Genomic DNA, 18,377 nt, shown 5'->3' on the forward strand with positions numbered 1-18,377 from the left:
CTTTTAACAACAATAAAAAATGATTAAATAAAGATATTTGTTTCTTTGATAAGAGTGGTTATTGTTAAGGTTTATTATTAAAAAATGGGTATTAATGCTTAATTTTACAATGGACCATGATTTTGTTAATCTCCATGGTCCTCCAGTTTGGCTGGGTCCCAAACGCTCTCCCATTTACCCTCCCTAATGGACGGCCTGGTCTCCACATGACTGTTCTAGAATGTTCAAGACTGTGTTCAGCCACCTACAGTGTGGGTCCCTGGTCGCTGGCACCTCTATTTTGTGGGTCCAAGATCTCTGGCACCTTTGTTTTGGGGTTCCCAGGTCTCTGGCACCCCTATTTTGAAGGTCAAAGGTCTCTGGTACCTTTATTGTGGGGGTCCCAGGTTTCTGGCACCTTTATTTTGGGGTTCCCAGGTCTCTGGCACCCCTATTTTAGGGGTCCCAGGTCTCTGGCACCTTTATTTCGGGGGTCCCTGGTTTCTGGCACCTTTATTTTGGAGGTCCCTGGTCTCTGGCACCCCTATTTGGGGGGTCCTAGGTCTCTGGCACCCCTATTTTGGGGGTCCCAGGTCTCTGGTACCTTTATTTTGGGGGTCCCAGGTCTCTGAGACCTTTATTTTGGGGGTCCCTTGTCCCTTGCACCTCTATTTTGGGGGTCCAAGGTCTCTGGCACCTTAATTTTTGGGGTCCCTGGTCTCTGGCACCTTTATTTTTGTAGGTACCTGGTCTCTGGGACCTTTATTGTGGGGGTCCCAGGTCTCTGGCACCTTTATATTGGGGGTCCCAGGTCTCTGGCACCCCTATTTTGAAGGTCCAAGGTCTCTGGTACCTTTATTGTGGGGGTCCCAGGTCTCTGGCAACCTTAATTTTGGGGTTCCCAGGTCTCTGGCACCCCTATTTGGGGGGTCCTAGGTCTCTGGCACCCCTATTTTGGGGGTCCCAGGTCTCTGGTACCTTTATTTTGGGGGTCTCAGGTCTCTGGCACCCCTATTTTGGGGGTCCAAGATCTCTGGTACCTTTATTTTGGGGGTCCCAGGTCTCTGAGACCTTTATTTTGGGGGTCCCAGGTCTCTGAGACCTTTATTTTGGGGGTCCCTTGTCCCTTGCACCTCTATTTTGGGGGTCCAAGGTCTCTGGCACCCCTATTTTGGGGGTCCCAGGTGTCTGGTTAAAGATATTGATATCATAAATGTGTTAAACATTGACGTACAGGAAAGATTTTCATTTCTGCATCATTGTTTTTAGGCCATCTTTTCCTCCCATCCTCAGTCCAGTCCAGATAATCTGCTCCTGTGAGGTTCATGTAGCAGCATCCTGGTCTGAAGTTCTGTGGAATTTTCCAGAGTGTATCTGTGAAATGATTCTTCTCACACCTTTGAAGCCTTCTGACCTCAGCAGCACTGATAGCCTTCATTCACACAGGCTGACTCTCTTTTACACTAAAATTTGATTGTTTTTGTGTCTTTAAATTGATGTTCCCCTCCTGAAAATTGGGTTGTTGCTCCACTCTGTACGATAAATGATGCTTTTATTAAGAGCAGTGTGAGTCCAAACCCACTTATCGACTTTGATATAGCAGAGTGAGCCTAAATTAATGAAATAGTTATTGAATTCTAAGTTTCCTCGTACTTTGGGCCCTCAGAGTAAAAGTCAGCGGTCCTTCTGCTGTCACAGCTCTGTCCGTCTGCTCTCCCTCCCCCCACCTCGACCTCTCTCCTACAGCTCTGTTTCTCTGACAGCCCTTTATAGTCCTGACATAATGAATCATACATGTGTGGACAAGGACAGACTGTCACACACTCGCTCCTCAAAAGTGCTCATTGCGTCACGCTCCATTGTCACAACTGAAAGAAGTACCTTTGTGGAAGAGAAGGAAGAAAGCCGCCTGACTTCAGCCATCAGAACAGTAGATTTACTGCACAGCAGAGGTTTATCTGAGAGTTTAGAGCTCTCACTTCTCAGAAATAAGATGAGACGGCAGCCACACTCTTCCTGCTTTAATGGTAGCTGCAGGATGGGCTTTGACTTCATACATGACTATCAGAACTCAATACTTGGCCATGTGTGTAATGTTAAGAGCAACTTCTTGGTAAATTTAGTCAAAGTATGTATTTATAAAATCATAATGAGGATTTTTCCTTTCATAATACAAACATCTATATCTTTGAATTCTCAGAATTGACTCACAGAAGCAAACACACATGCAGAGTTTTCTATTTAAACTAGAACTACCGCCATGAGGATCAGAAGGGAAAAGCCATCAGGCCCATAACAGCCTGATTTTGAAATACATGGTATTAAAGTGTATGGACATTTGTGACGACCCCAGCGCCGCAGTTCATCATCAAAACGATTTTGAGCGCCAAGGACAAAAACGGTCTTGTAGTATGATGTAATCAGCGATGCATCCAAGTTGCCCCATGACCACGATTCAACAAGACCAGCATGTGAGGATTTTTCTTTCATCCTCCTCTAGTTTGACACCCTGGCCTGATGTTAAGGAAGGGATTTCTGAAGCCTACCTACAGCACACGATGAGCAGGTGGGATGTGTGGCCAGTCTGTCGGCCAAGACTGGAAAAGATTTTTGCTGGATTCAAATAAAAACAAGAAAAGAGCATGTTTTACTGGCGAAATATACAAAGAGTAATCCCTTCAGCCTGGTCTCCCATTGGCCACCCCAGTCATGAATGTCTTTGTTGGGGTTTGTCTTTGATGGAATCATTGTGTCAGTAGAGGCAGAACCATTTGTTTAGCTGCCATCTTCCTCGACGCCCTGCATGGGGCTTTAGAAGTGGTCGGACAGTCTGATGTGTTTTCTGTTTGAGGTTCAAACTTCTTTTAAACATCTTTTTTCATGGTTGAAGGAAACTTCCTCTTTGCAGTCCATATTTAAGCATCCACTGGAAGGATGCTGTCAGGAAAGCTTACTTTGTTTGGAGAGTTTGATCTAACAGTAAATGGTTTATACTGAGGGCAGGATAAGAGAGCTTTCAATGCTAAGGCCAGGGCCTTTATTTAGGTACACTTGACCCAAAGGCTGGATCATTTAAACAGTCTGAACACAAACAGTAGTGGATGTTTAAAAAGGGCATCTGGAGCAGTGGCAGCAGCCAACAAGATAGCACATATTTACATGTAAATAGTCAGAAACACTGGGGAGGGTGAAATGTTTTTATGATGCCAAAATAAACCACAGCATGTAATGACTTAACTTTCTCACATCATTTCCACTCAAAGTGCATAATCAAGGGCAATATATCACATTATTTCTACTCAGAGCACAACATCAAAGGCACATTATCAAATTATTTCTACTCAGAGCACAACATCAAAGGCACTTTATCACATCATTTCTACTCAGAGAGCACAACATCAAAGGCACTTTATCACATTGTTTCTACTCAGAGAGCATCATCTGGGGCACTTTATCACATTATTTCTACTCAGAGCGCAACATCAAAGGCACTTTATCACATCATATCTACTCAGAGCACAACATCTAGGGCACTTTATCACATTATTTCTACTCAGAGCGCAACATCAAAGGCACATAATCACGTTAATTCTACTCAGAGCGCAACATCAAAGGCACATAATCACGTTAATTCTACTCAGAGCGCAACATCAAAGGCACTTTATCACATTATATCTCCTCAGAGCACAACATCTAGGGCACTTTATCACATTATATCTACTCAGAGCGTAACATCAAAGGCACATTATCACATTATATCTACTCAGAGTGTAACATCAAAGGCACTTTATCAAATTATATCTACTCAGAGCACAACATCATAGGCACATTATCAAATTATTTCTACTCAGAGCACAACACCAAAGGCTCTTTATCACATTATTTCTACTCAGAGAGCATCATCTGGGGCACTTTATCCGTTATTTCTACTCAGAGCATAAAATCAAAGGCACTTTATCACATTATATCTACTCAGACCACAACATCAAAGGCACTTTATCACATTATTTCTACTCAAAGCACAACAACTAAGGCACTTTATCACATTATTTCTACTCAGAGCGTAACATCAAAGGCACATAATCACATTATATCTACTCAGAGTCTAACATCAAAGGCACTTTATCAAATTATATCTACTCAGAGAACAACATCTAGGGCACTTTATCACAATATATCTCCTCAAAGCACAACATCAAAGGCACTTTATCACATTATATCTACTCAGAGCGCAACATCAAAGGCACATTATCACATTATTTCTACTCAGAGCACAACATCAAAGGCACTTTATCACATTATTTCTACTCAGAGAACAACATCAAAGGCACTTTATCACATCATTTCTACTTAGAGCACAACATCAAAGGCACTTTATCACATCATTTCTACTCAGAGAGGATCATCTGGGGCACTTTATCACATTATTTCTACTCAGAGCACAACATCAAAGACACATTATCACATCATTTCTACTCAGAGCGCAACATCAAAGGCACTTTATCACATTATTTCTACTCAGAGCACAACATCAAAGGCACATTATCACGTTTTATCTACTCAGAGCACAACATCAAAGGCACTTAATCAAATTTTATCTACTCAGAGCGCGACATCAAAGGCACTTTATCACATTATATCTACTCAGACCACAACATCAAAGGCACATTATCACATTATTTCTACTCAGAGCGCATCATCAAGGGCACTTTATCAAATTATTTTCACTCAGAGCGTATCATTGAAGGCACTTTATCACATTATTTCTACTTAGAGCGCAACATTTGAGGCACATTTTCACATTATTTCTACCCAGAGTGCATCATTTAGGGCACTTCATCACATTATTTTCACTCAGAGCATATCATTGAGGGCACTTTATCACATTATTTCTACTCTGAGTTCATCATAAAGGGCACTTTATCACATTATTTCCACTCAGAGCCTATCATTGAGGGCACTTTCTCACATTATTTTCAATTGTAGTACACTATAGAGGGCGTTTTGTCAGGTTTTTTAGCAGTTTGAGAGCACTCTGTCATGTTCATCCCTTTAGTGGCATCAAAGAGAGCTCTTTTGCAGCATTTTTTCAAACATAGGAGGGTTGCTGGTGTGAGGAGGGTTGTTGTTGGTGTCTTTTAAATGATAGGAACCTCCATAGTAACAGGATGAACTCCACTGTTGACAGAAAGCAAAAACAAATGTTAACCGCTTGTAGTTGCCATGGCTGCTACCTTTATGTTTGCCCTCTTGATGGATTTGCAAATCGATCTGCAAACTGCCACCTACTGCATTTGATAGTGTAATCCTGCACAAGTGTTTGGGCACAGAATGATGCTACAAATGTGAAAGCAGACCAGCAGGGTGGAATCCTACCCAAACATGGTATGAAATAATGGATCCTAGAGTGAAAACACCCTCAGCAGTAAGTCATCAGCCTCATATTCATTGAAACATGATTAGAATAAGCCTGCAGCTTCATCTGCACAGAGAATCAACACTGATCATTACAGTGAATCTGTGTTTTAAGGCCACTCATTTTAATAACATTAATAACATAACAGTTCTGAATTTGAGTTTCCTGCAGATGTGCCAATCCTGACCATGTGCTTCAGCAGCTTATCTAGAAGCTTCTGTATCTCTCATCGACCACATAAGGTCGTACTTTGTCCTCAGGCTCTTTAAAGTGAAGAGAGAGTGGACTCATTCTCATCATTCATGTCTGTTTTCACGCTGTAGCTGTGAATATGTCTCTGTTTATTTGTCCCTGAGCAGATTTTATAGAAGTGAAACGGAGTGAATACACAATGTGGTGAAATGTTTTACATTCAGTGTTTAGCCTGTGTGTCTTCAGAACCGCCACCAACGACTCGGTCTCTGTAAGTCCTTGTCTAGTCTCGCCGCTCGCCGCTCGCCAAAGTGGTTTGCATATCTTTAAAAGACCTCTAATCAAAAGAATCGAAGGAGCTAGGGGAAAGGCGCATGCTTTTTGTCAGCACAAACAACAACAATGCTTTTATGAGGGCTCTCTGATGATGGATTTACACGCACTCTTTCAATATCTGTTGACACTAAACACGAGAGGCTTTTAGAGGAGAAACCGTTCAGCACTCGTCCTCTTATTTTAACCGCATCACATTGACCTGGGAGAAATCTGACTCATACAGCAGATCACAAACGAGAATATAGAGCAGAAAAGAAGCCACAATCATTTAGTTTTAGAGTTAGTCTTCTAATAGTGTGTTCATTTCACAGGAGATGGACGGAAGACACTGAATCTATCAAACTTCAATCACAGCCTGGTGGGCACATGCCTCTTAGGTCTCGTTTACACAACGTTTTGCTTCGTTTTCCGTTTTTATTTCCTAAAAGTTCCACGTTCAGACGGCAATGTTTTAAAAACAATCTCCGTTCACACGAGGCTGTGGGAAACACCAAAAACGATGTAGTACACATGCCAGGCCAGTAGATGGTGTGATTTTCATGCCTGCATCAGATTCTGACTTGACCCATACGCGGCATATGGGTCAAGTCCCAGCTTAGTCCCAGCCTATCCCAGCTGTCACTGGGCAAGAGGCGGGGTACACCCTGTTCTGGTTGCCAGCAAATCGCAGTATGAGACAAGACCAAGAACGAGACCAAGACAAGACCAAGACTTTTGAGGGTTGAGTACGAGACAAGACCGAGAACGAGACCAAGATAAGACCAAGACTTTTGAGGGTTGAGTACGAGACAAGACCGAGAACGAGACCAAGATAAGACCAAGACTTTTGAGGGTTGAGTACGAGACAAGACCGAGAACGAGACCAAGACAAGACCAAGACTTTTGAGGGTTGAGTACGAGACAAGACCGAGAACGAGACCAAGACAAGACCAATACTTTTGAGGGTTGAGTACGAGTCGAGACCAAGACTGAGACAAGCCGAGACTGAGACAAGACCAAGGCTTTTGAGAGTTGAGAATGAGACCAGACCGAGACTGAGACCAAGACAAAACAAGACTGAGACTGAGACCAAGATAAGACCAAGACTTTTGAGGGTTGAGTACGAGTTGAGACCAAGACTGAGACAAGCCGAGACCGAGACAAGAGCAAGACTGTTGAGGGTAGAGTACAAGTCAAGACCAAGACTGAGACCAAGACAAGCCTAGGTTGAGACAAGACCAAGACTTTTGTGGGTTGAGTACAAGTCGAGACCGAGACAAGCCAAGGCCAAGACAAGACCAAGACTTTTGGGGGTTGAGTACGAGTCGAAACCAAGACCAAGACAAGCAGAGACCGAGACAAGACCAAGACTTTTGAGGATTGAGTATGAGTCGAGACCAAGACCGAGACAAGCCGAGACCAAGACAAGACCAAGACTTTTGGGGGTTGAGTACCAGACAAGACCAAGACTTTTGGGGGTTGAGTACCAGACAAGAGCAAGACTTTTGGGGGTTGAGTACCAGACAAGACCAAGACTTTTGGGGGTTGAGTACGAGTCGAAACCAAGACCAAGACAAGCAGAGACCGAGACAAGACCAAGACTTTTGAGGATTGAGTACGAGTCGAGACCAAGACCGAGACAAGCCGAGACCAAGACAAGACCAAGACTTTTGGGGGTTGAGTACCAGACAAGACCAAGACTTTTGGGGGTTGAGTACAAGAAAAAACCAAGACTGAGACAAGAGCAAGACTTTTGGGGGTTGAGAATGAGACAAGACCATGACCGAGACAAGACAGGCCAAGACTTTTTGAGGGTTGAGAATGAGGCCTAAAGTAATGTTCAGAGATATTTCTGACTAGAACTAAGATGGACTGATGTTTGAGTTTATGCAGGTGTAGATGTTTGTTGTTTTAGTGCTTCTCCTTATTAACACGTTAATGAAGTGAAAGAATAGCAGATCAGTGTTGGTCTCAACTGGTCTTGATGGAAAATCCAGAGTCCGGCCAGTCCGCGACCGAGACAAGACCAAGACATTCAAAATGTGGTCTTGAGACCAGTGTCAAGACTAAGATGGTTCTCAAGAACTACAACACAAGAATGAGGTGGTAGCTATGGATGTGCATGGTTTAGTTAAAGCAGCTGCAACCCTGTAAACAATGGCGGCGGGTGATGAGATCAGTGTGGATGCAGCTATAGCAGCGGTTTGGTCAGAACTGGACCACATTGCTTTATCAGAGAACCACACTGAAGGATTTTCTTGGTGGTAAAGATGTTTTTTTTCATCAAGCTTCATCCAGAGTTTAATTCACCAACTGGCTCCACTGATAGTCAGCAACCCTGGACCGACAGTGGCCGCCTGTTGAGCTCACATTACTGAATTTACCGTGCTACATCATGTTTCACTGCTCTGATTGGCTGTAGGTCCAAACACTCTGTGATATTCATTTAGCAAGGTCCTGCCTTTTCCTAACACCATCTATGGGATGTTACCCAGAAGGATGTGAAATACGCCTGGAGATGTGAAACAGTCTATGGTGTCAAACTAAAGGCCCGGGGGCCAAATGCGGCCCACAGTGCAGTTTTACCCGGCACACAAGATCATTTCATGGCTCACCTGAAAGAGGTCTGCAGATTTCCTCCAGTATAAAAATGGAAATTTAACCTTGAAGATTAAAAAAAAAAAAAAAATCCTTGTTAAGTCATAAAATTCTGAAAACGTAGAGAATAGAAATAGTCAGGAATGATGGAACGAAATTAATTTGTGTTTTCATTTCATATTTTCATTTTGCATCCCAGGGTTATGACCTAAACGTAGGATTTTGACCTTTTAATTCATATTTTGACCTTTTCAATTCATAATTTTGACCTTTTTCTCTCATATTGTTACCTTTAAGGTTCACAATTTCTCATTTTAAATCATATCGTGACCTTTAAAACTCCTAACTTTGACTTTTAATCCCATATTTTCACATATGTTTGCCTTGTAAAACCTTATTTTGACTTTTAATTTTGTATTTTGATCTTTTAGATTCATAATTTTGAACTTTTCTCTCATATTTTGACCTTTTAAACTCTTGATTTTGTGTTCTATCTCATAATATTGACCTTTAAACTCATGATTTTAACTCTCTCTCTCATATTTTTGCCTTATTTTGACTTTTAATTTTGTATTCTGACCTTTAAGACTTGTAAAGTTGACTTTTTAACTCATTTGGAGCCTTTAACTCATTTATGTATGTATTTATCATTATTTGACATAGACACACAGTAACATTGATGCTGTGATATTTAATCATTTAAATTTTTTTTTAGAAATCTTAAAACCCTTTGTCATCACTGTTTTATTTTCCCTATAATTCATAAGCTGTGAAAACTGTCAGTTTTCAGTTGAATCTGGACCCTGTTAGGCCCTCGGGTTAGACCTAAATTCAGATTTTGGCCCCTCAGTGACTGAGTTTGAGACCCCTGGTCCATGTGGAGAGTCAGGCTGGAAATACTGATGTCTTTAACTCCAGATATCTTGTAGGTTTTCCTGTCACTATACAGACTTAACAAGATGAACAAGTCTTGATCCCAGAAAACAGCTAGAGGAAAAGAATTATTTTGGGAGAGCGGTTTAATAGCATGCATGAATGCATGTCCTGTCAGGCCAAAGAGACTTCCTGTTTAACCTTGGGCTCAGGCACACAAACGGCTGAACGTGATTGTTAGGTAGGACTTTTGTTATAAACATAAATGTTTGCTTCTAAATTCAAAGAATGCTGCCCCTATATGATCCTAAACACCAGCAGGAGCGTGTTTAGTTTTTCTCTGTTGGATTTCATCAGCAGGCCGCCCTCCCATCCGTCTTACAGCTAACGTAAACACTGAGGCTCTTCCAGCCACGTAAAGGTCTCCTGACTGCTGCACAGTCCCCCATTAGACACACAAGGTGAAAAAAGCAGCTCTGCCTTTAATAAGATGTGATTTTATTAGCTAACAAGCTCCACACAGCAGAGGAGTCTGTTTGCTTATTAAATTATTCAGTGTTATTGTAGCGGCCGTCCACTGGGACCGTCCCAGCGAGGAAGACGAGTGGCACGCTTCAATGCTTCAGAGAGCGTCCCGCGCACACATTTCCATAATTATCCTCCATTAGACTTGTATTTAACTGCACAAGTCAATAATTACCCAAACAGGAGGTGTTTTGTCATGTTTTCCTGAGTCTGAATTCTAATTTTTATGAATAATCTGTTTGTGTGCTCACAGAATCACACGGATGATCCAAACACTCCATCCATCATCACGACGGTGTGGTTTTAACACCTCAGGGACAAAGACTGCACCAAATGTGTTCAAACAGAGGAGGACAGAGGCTTTACACACATAAACAGTGAGCATTTATGCAATCAATACTCTTTCTGTTTTTAAACAACCAGACCAAGCTGATAATCCTGAAGCAGGGTTCCACTTCTTCATGTAACTTCTGCTTTAATTCTGGTTTTTAGAGCTACAAAGGAGGGGGTGGATCAATCAAACCCTGAAAGTCATACAAACTCACATGTCAGTCAACGACACAGCGACTGGACTGACAGAAACTGCTAGCTAAAATACCAGCTAACAGCTGGATACAGGCTACTAATAACACAACAGCCTGGATGGACAATAACCATGTCCTACACTGAATTCACTACGGCTCTGTAGAACAGTGGTTCTCAACCTTGGGGTTGGGACCCCCTTGGGGGTAGTGAGACACTGAGAGGGGATCTCCAGATGCCCTTAAAAACTAAGAATATTTTCAAATGACACTGTTGCTACTTTACACCAATTGTGTCACATTTTATCCCCTTTTCATGTTTTCCCACCAATTTTAACACACTGTTTGCCACTTATTTTTGTCATTTCAAACCCTTTCCACCAAATTCTTTCTGCCAGTTCCTGCCACTTAAACCTTGTTGTCTCTGTCGACCCATTATTGCCACTATTAACCCCTTTTTACCACTTTTTACACCCAATGTCTCCCATTTTAACCACATTTCACTTTCTGATATGCCCGTGTTTGCTTGTTCATCCAGTCTCTGCCAATATCTGCCTATTTTTATTCTCTCAGATAACCCTTTTCTGCCAGTTTATATCTTTTTTTAATCTAATTTCACCAAATTTCCACCCATTTTTGCCAACTTAAAGCCATTTCAGCCACTTTTTAACTCCCCTTTACCACTATTTATTTCCATTTTTGCCTTTTTTTCTTTTTTATGCCACTTCAAGCAAACTTGCCACTTCTAACTCATTCCCGCTACTTTGAAAATCAATTACACCCCCTTTTCCACCATTTTTCCCCATTATCAACCCATTTCAGCCATTTTTAACCTGTTTTTAACAAAAGGAATTGACAATTCAAAGACCCCCCCCAGTCTTATTATAGTCTTAAATGTGCATGGCTGTGTTCAACCACCTCCAGGTACAGTGGAGGTCCCCGGTCCCTGGCACCTTTATTTTGGGGGTTTCAGGCTGAAAAGTTTGAGAAGCCCTGCTTCAGAAAAACAGCAAATCAACATTTCAAGGATCCTGCAACTTCAAATCATTCAATTAAGACATTAATATTCAGAAAATAAAGTGCTAATGTTTCGTTAGACCACCTGGTATCACAAGCTACTCTGCATGCTTCATCTTTTGTCTTTTATCACATTTATATTTGAGAACGTCCACAGCCAGCGTGTCTGGCTACAGGCTGGCCTGCCCACAGAGAGAATATGGCCCTCAATGAGCCGGTGTATGGGCCCTCAGATATGATCTATTATCATCAGTGCATTTAGGATAGATATTAACCATTTATTTCACAAAGATACACAGGTGAGGATTTCAGTGAAAATTATCTTCAGGGCACTAAATCACATTTCTCCACTATTGGATAAGCGCCCTCTAAAGCAGGGGTCCTCAACCTTTTCAGCCCGTGATCCCAAAATAAAGGTGCCAGAGACCGGGGACCCCCCACTGTACCTGAAGGTGGTTCAACACAAACATGCACAATCAAGATAGTCATGTGCAGACAAGAGGTTAAAAAAAAGTAGTAGAAAAAATGGATGGCAGCAGGGCTGAAAAGGGTCTAAGAGTAGCACAGCTAAATAACATCACATCAGCGCCCAATGATAGATTTATACTTATTTTAGCTGCAACATGAAAGACTGTTAGCCAGGATGCTAGCACCAACGCTACTGAACCAACACATATGACTGATATCATCAATAAATCCCAGCTGGGGAGGGCAAATTCACTGGGTTTGTCAGGGGCCATATTCTGGGGTTAATCAGGGCCCATATTCTGGGTTTGTCAAGGGCCATATTCTGGGTTTGTCGGGGGCCATATTCTGGGTTTGTCAAGGGCCATATTCTGGGTTTGACAGGGCCCATGTTCTGGGTTTGTCAGGGGCCATATTCTGGGTTTGACAGGGGCCATATTCTGGGTTTGTCAGGGGCCATATTCTGGGTTTGACAGGGCCCATGTTCTGGGTTTGTCAGGGGCCATATTCTGGGTTTGTCAGGGCCCATGATCAGGGTTTTTAGGGGCCATATTCTGGGTTTGACAGGGGCCATAATCTGGGTTTGTCAGGGGCCATATTCTGGGTTTGACAGGGCCCATATTCTGGGTTTGACAGGGGCCATAATCTGGGTTTGTCAGGGGCCATAATCTGGGTTTGTCAGGGGCCATAATCTGGGTTTGTCAGGGGCCATATTCTGGGTTTGTCAGGGGCCAGACAGATTTTGGGCAGGCCCTGACCTCTGCAGTGTTGAAGACGTTTCCATAGTGCTCTGACTCTACAAGCCAACCATGCCAACACTGTTAACAATAAAAAAGGTAAGAAAAGGGAGTTTTACATTATGAAACAGGCTACAATTCACAGAGTGAACAGTGAAAAGAGGGTGTATTTTTGTTGCAGTACAGGTGAACATGTGGTTGGCAGCAGGTTCTGTACACCTCTGACCCAGAGTTGGCAAAAAGAGACCTGCTGATTGGATGGATGGTTTAACTAAATTCGTAATCAAATTTTAACAAGACACTTAATAAAGTTTAAACAGTCCCAGGAAGGACTGTTACTGCACCAAAACAGGACATAAATCTTTAATCAGCTGGTGTTCCTTCTGAGTTGTGCTACAAACCTCACCAATAATGCAGAATTAATCTGGACAAACAGCGTCAGGCCTGAGGCTGTAAATTACGGCTGCAGAGGGACCTCAGACAGGTAGGATGATTAACAAGCTAATATGCTGCTCCTTACACCAACTGTTGTTTTCATTAAGTTGTGAAGTGAAATGATAAAGAGACTGTTCAGCTCCCACCAGGGATTTCTAATGAATGGCTGAGAATATGTTTGACTGTGTAAAAGTAACACACAAACAGATTCATCACACAGTTACCTGCTAACGCCTCAGAGCTCCTGCACAGATGGAGGAATATAAAGTGTGAGGAGCAGACATTTGAATATCCACGGATAAATTCACCTGAAAGTGTTGGAAACTTGGCGCAAAGAGTGGCAGTGGAGGAAAGTTTCAAACTCTTCCTGGATTTACACAGCGGCGTGGATCTGCTGCAGGTTTCTATACGTGACGCTGCAAGGATGAAAGCAGAGCCTGAGCTGGGGAACAACTGTCACCGCTCCATGGTTAAAGGCTATGGGAAAAGGTACAGCACCATTTGATCACGGTCACACTGCACTGACAACTTATAGCAGAACTGTCCCGAGTTTGAACACGACCCGGGACTTTTCTGTCGAAACTTTTCAGTCCAAAGACGTTAGGTGAAGAGGAAACTGCCTGAAGGTGTGTTGAGCTGTGACAAACTGTACGTTTAAGCTCGACGTGACCCTGAACAGAGTGAGGACAGATTTAGACTGTTTGAATGTGTGAAACTAGAAGTGTAAAATAACTTACTAATATTGCTACAAAATGTTCCTTAAGGTGTGGCAGTGACAGCTAACTGCTGACTGACGAAGGAAAAGTGGACCCTTTTTCAAAGCAGCTCCCTTTAGATATTTCTCAGCTATAGCTTACTGGATCAGAGAAGAAGTTTGAAAAGCATCCTCCTTCAAAGTTAAGTTTCTCTCTGACCATTTAGATTAAAAAGTTCTTACTGTTAGATTGTGGTGAACTCAACTGTAGTAGAATTTAAGAAACAAACTAGATCTAGATCAGCATGCCAGTTCAGTAGAACACACACTAGTGCTGAATGATTTCATAACAGCTATTATACTGTACAATAACACAATTGCATTTGCAATTACAATATCATCCATAAATGGTATTATGAGTCTGCTTGCTTGGTTATTGAGGAAAATGCAGAGAATAATGGCAGTTTAGAAATGTGTATTTCTTACAAATGTGAGCCAGAAGCATAACAGACACAAAGTTCTTACTGCTTTCATTAAAACATGATTCTTTACAATAAAAGAAAAGGTTTTCTTCTTTGTTAATAATGGACTTTTACTAAGTGCAATAGAAGAACTATCGTAAACTTTAAGACCTTTCCTTTAAGGCTGCACAACACTGGATTTGCTGATATATAATATACCAAAATTTACAAATGAATTTTAGCTGATATCAAAACTCAAATGAAGTTCAGACCTAAAAATGTTTCAATTCATTTTCAATTTCAATTTGCTTCATTGGCATGAACAGATCAGTTACTGCCAAAGCAGTGTAAAAAATAAAATACATCAAATAGTTACACATAATACAAATTTGCATATTAAATAATTCCACAAATAATCAATACATAATGAAATAAATCTGATTGATTAGATAAACAATGAGACTAAAAAATAATAGAATTAAAAATAAACAGCAAAAAATTAAAAAATAATAATTAAATTTAAAAAAGAAAAAAGAAATAAATTCAGTGTATTTGTCAGGAGGGGACTGATTGGGTGTCCCTCAGGCTTTGGCAGGATCAAATCTATTTAGCAGCATCTATACAGACGATTCTGTGTTCTCCTAACAGGTACGTGTTAACACCTGTAGTCTTTAAAACTCTCTTCAAAGTCTGAGAATGAACAAATCAACAAATTTCAGTCCTAGAAACACCCCAGCCACCTCCATTTAGTCCAGGAGTGTCAAACTCAACCACAGCAGGGGCCGGATTCTGAACTTGGGTCTAACCTGAGGGCCAACCAGGGTCAATATTTAACCATAAAATGTCAACCTCATTTTCACCAGAAATGAACTATCAGGGTAAAAAAAACTTGCCACTGATGATAAATGATTTGAGATTAAAAGTCAACATAATAAGTCAAAAACTCAAAATTTGAGATATAAAGTCAAACTTATAAGTTTAAAAGGTAAAAACATGATATTTAAACTCAAAATAATGTTTTAAAAGGCAAAATACCAGATAGAAATCTAAACCATGAATTTTAAAAGTCAAAAACTGAGGTCAACTTTAAAATCATGACTTTTAACAATCAAAATATGAGGTAAACATCGAAATCATGAGTTTTAAATGTCGAAATATGAAATGAAATTAAAAATCATGAGTTTTTGACTTAAAAAAATTAGATTAAAGTTAAAGTTAGGAGTTGAAAAAGGTCAAAACATGAGATAAAAGTCAAAATCATGATTTAACAAGGTCAAAAAACTGAGATTAAATTAAAAACCATAAGTTTTAAAGGTAGAAAAAAATAAGATAAAAGTCAAAATAAAACTTGAAAATGTCAAAAAGTCAGAAAAAAAGTAAAAATCATGAGTTTAAAAGGTCAAAATATAAAATGAAATCAAAATAATGAGTTTTTCAGTTTAAAAAAAATTAGATAAAAATTAAAGTCAGGAATTGAAAAAGGTCGAATTGTGAGATAAAAGTCAAAATCATGATTTACCAAGGTCAAAACACTGAGATTAAATTAAAAAACATCATTTTTAAAGGTAAAAACGAGTTAAAAGTCAATGTTAGAGTTGAAAAAGGTCAAAACATGATATAAAAGTCAAAATCCTGACTTTAAAAGGTCAAATGGGATTTAAATTTTAAAATTATAGATCTAAAAGGTAAAATGATGAGATAAAAAGTTAAAGTCCTGACTTTAAAAGGTCAAAATAGGATTTAAAATTTAGAATTATAGATTTAATGGTAAAAATATGAGATAAAAAGTCAAAATCATGACTTTTAAAAGTCAAAATAGGATATACATTTTAAAATTATAGATCTGAAAGGTAAAATATGAGATAAAAAGTCAAAATTATGAGATGTAAAGGTTAAAATATGAAATAAAAAGTCAGTCATAACTTTTAGTCACATCTGTGAGATGCAAAATTGAAAATATAGAGCAGACAGAAATTTCTTCCCCACATTCCTGACTTTTTATTCAATTATGTTTACTGTTTATGAGTTTTTATGACTCAACAAGGATAAACCATCAAGGTTAAGTTTACATATTTATACTGGAGGAAATCTGCAGACCTCATACTGGTGGACCAGTGAAAATAAAAATATCATATGATCTGGTGGGCTGGGTATAACTGCACCACAGGCCGGATTTGGCCCCCGGGCCTTGAGTTTGACACCCCTGCTTTAGTCCATCTGCACCTACTCCAGATCCTCACAGGTCTTCCTCTCATCTCATCCTGCATCCCTCCATCTCCTCCTCCAAGCCACCTCGCTGAAGAGTACAGACACATCCATGCACAGCTCTGCAGTCCTCGTTTAAGGTCGTCTGAGAGTCCTTTAACTTTCACCTGACCAGGAGACAGAAAAACTAACCAAATGCTCCTTTTCATGCTGACACAACACTCGTTTTACTGACTGTACTCAGTGATGTTGCTCAACTGGAGGAGGAGATGCTAAACACAAACCTCCCTCCACTGTGAACTCCACATCCTATCTTCACAAGCAGCTGCAAAGGCAACAAGCTAACGTTGCTTAAAGAGATCCCAGACAGTGAGTGACATTTTAGATAAGGGCATGATGCCCACACCAACCAATCAGCTGAGGCCTGATTATCAACAACAGTATGCATTCAGAAAGTCCAGATCAGCACTAAGGACTGTCTTTAATGTATTAAAAAGCATAAAAGAGATTTTGCATTGGTCCTCTCTGTGAAAATGAAGGTTTGTGCTGATGTGAGTGTATTTAAAGTTTAGGTTCAGGTTTTTCACTGGGAGTGCATTTAAGGAGATGATACACCTCAGGAAAACACAACGCTAGAAGGCTAACTAATTACCAACTTGGACGTGAAAGGCAGGACTTTTTTTGAGCAACAGCACCAACACAGCTCAAGTCAGTGTTTTTGAATGGGCACAGCAAGGTTGACCTTTGGCATCTGGTTGCCAAATTCTTCCCAGTTCATATCTGAATCCAAGTGGATGTTGGTGCCAAATTTGAAGAAAATCTCTCCGGGCATTCTTGAGATATCGGGGCCGACAGATGGACAGACAACCCAACAATACTCAGCCTCCAGCTCCTGCACTCACTGGAGGCATTTAAATGTATTTCTAATTAAGTTTGGCCTCTGTTAGCATGCATGCAGCCATGACTGAGGCACAAATATCTCTCCACAAAACAACCGTCTCAAACTTTTGCATTTTATTCTCCTGTGGGGCACACACAGAACAAAATACTTATGAAATAATGTATGACAAACCTTGAAGAAGGTCATGGTCGCGCCATCCTCCACCACCCCGTATTCTATCTTAGTCTGCTTGGCCAGGTCGTCGGCTGAGTCGATGGGCGACTCCATCCTCTCCACGGTGAGGAAGGCCGCCAGGTTGGCCGTGTAGGAGGAGATGATGATGAGCGTGAAAAACCACCAGATTCCTCCTACAATTCTGGTGGAGAGGGCTTTCGGCATGAGCTCAGAGCCTGAACGAGAGGAGCAGAGGACGGGGGTGAGACCTGGGACAACATGAGGCTGGAGAGGGGGCAGCAACCAGACCAGACCGGGCCGGGCCGAGCCAGGCCGCTACATCTGCTGCCTGGATCACTCTCTCAGACTCAGACACTAAGAGTGGGCAGAGTGGGCAGCCTGACAGTTGGACCTGGTGATTAGTATTTAATCTAACACTGGAGATATGACTCACTCTCACTGTTTTCTCTGCATTCTCTGACTGTGAGTCCATACCGCCTCCTCTGTTACTAATAATGCCAAGATAATTGTCTGTCAGTTCTTTGTAGACTGAGAAAAGTGCCCCTCTGTGAAGAAGCACAAGCCAACAAATCTAATTTATTCTCATGATATTCAGATAAAGTCAGATTTTTCTGGAAGGCATCATAATGACTACTTTGGGCATACTCAGTATCAAACACAGACATCGGCCATTTGTTTATAAAGGGAAGTTTGGAAACCAGTAAATAGTGGTTGTCATACTGGAAGGGCTTGGGTCAGATCCACATGTAGGCTGGTATTTTTAAAACCAGAAATAATCGAATCATGCTACATTCTCAGAAACATTTTCATGCAGTAAGACCACGCCGTGTCAGCAGTATTCTGTCCATCTCTGTGCAGGTGGAGCAGCT

At 41.1% G+C, this 18,377-nt stretch overlaps 1 protein-coding gene across 1 annotated transcript in view; it reads right to left on the reverse strand.

Moving 5' to 3' along the window:
- The window catches only part of grik2 (glutamate receptor, ionotropic, kainate 2), a 529,835-nt gene that overhangs the window by 79,474 nt on the left and 431,984 nt on the right, over nt 1–18,377 (reverse strand). Inside the window, exon 13 of the mRNA XM_041793394.1 lies at nt 17,506–17,723. Coding sequence (XP_041649328.1) covers nt 17,506–17,723 — 218 coding nt within the window. The remainder of the gene's footprint in view (nt 1–17,505; nt 17,724–18,377) is intronic.

This window comes from Cheilinus undulatus, linkage group 8, assembly GCF_018320785.1.
Source record: "Cheilinus undulatus linkage group 8, ASM1832078v1, whole genome shotgun sequence".
NCBI classification, from domain to species: domain Eukaryota; kingdom Metazoa; phylum Chordata; class Actinopteri; order Labriformes; family Labridae; genus Cheilinus; species Cheilinus undulatus.